Source organism: Vulpes lagopus, chromosome X (genome assembly GCF_018345385.1).
Source record: "Vulpes lagopus strain Blue_001 chromosome X, ASM1834538v1, whole genome shotgun sequence".
Classification (NCBI taxonomy): Eukaryota; Metazoa; Chordata; class Mammalia; order Carnivora; family Canidae; genus Vulpes; species Vulpes lagopus.
Window position 1 is genome coordinate 81,145,936 of NC_054848.1, and position 1,150 is coordinate 81,147,085.

At 40.3% G+C, this 1,150-nt stretch overlaps 1 protein-coding gene across 1 annotated transcript; it reads left to right on the top strand.

Annotated features, from left to right (window-relative positions):
• The first annotated feature begins 408 nt into the window (after positions 1-408).
• On the top strand, positions 409-894 carry NCBP2L (nuclear cap binding protein subunit 2 like). The gene has a single exon (XM_041740460.1). It carries the CDS (start codon positions 409-411, stop codon positions 892-894), a length of 486 nt encoding a protein of 161 aa, XP_041596394.1.
• The last annotated feature ends 256 nt before the right edge of the window (positions 895-1,150 follow it).

The following is a 1,150-nucleotide window of genomic DNA, read 5'->3' on the forward strand; positions in this document are numbered from 1 at the left end:
TGTTCATTCCCTATGAAAGTTTGATCCATTTTACTGTTTTATACTGTATTTTCCAAGAGCATTCTGTTATTAAATTTGTTCTTTGGTAATAGATTAGGTATGTAGGATCTGAGTCAACCGAGAACAGTGTAGCTACCCTTTCAAGAAGGCTTGCAAAATTGCATTTTATGACCATGTTCCTGGGGCCTGGAACATTCTACTTTGGGTTTGTTTTGACACAATCCTCACAGTCAAGAGCTGAGGTGTCCATGCATCAGGGCACAAACCTCTTAAATATACATGAGTTTGTGTTTCTGCTTCCTTCCCTATAACTTTGTTTTTTAAAAATTTAATTTAGGGTGTTGGTGGGGGTGCGCTGCTGCTAAGATGGATCGCAAACTGCTGCCCTCACGGTGCCCCTTGGGCACCATGTCCAACAACCTGAGAATTCTGTGTGGGGATTCCTCCCTGGAGCTGAGCAAGTACCAGGACCAGCAGTTTGGTGGAGATAATGATGAGCAGGAGAAATTGTTGAAGGACAGCTCCACACTCTATGTGGGGAATCTTTCCTTTTATACTACTGAAGAGCAAATACATGAGCTCTTTAGTAGATGTGGTGATGTCAAGAATGTATTTATGGGCCTGGATAAAATTAAGAAAACGGCATGTGGTTTCTGTTTTGTAGAATTCCATAACAGATTTGATGCCGAAAATGCCATGTTGTTCCTAAATGGGACCTGCCTAGATGACCATACTATCTGCACAGATTGGGATCTCGGCTTTAGAGAGGGTAGACAGTATAGCCATCACCAATCTGGGGGCCAGATAAGAAATGAGTTTCGTGAAGATTCTGATATTGGTAGAGGTGGCTTTGGAAAACAGGCTCAGGCCCATGATAGGAGAGGAATCCATTAGTGAAAAACTGGCAACTCTGGCCCCTGGAAGTCTATTAAAGAACACAACAACAACAACAACAACAAAACAAAAACAAAACAAAAAAAAACACCAGGTCAGCAAAGAACCCATTTTGTCACAAGTTGAAATTACTTTATTTGCTGAGCAGAGGCCCTTTGTTGTATTTTTCTGTCTGAAATGTTATTAAATGGCACAAGCAAAAAATTCTTTCGTTCTTGTCTTCATTTTTAAAAGATTTTATTCATTTATGAGACAC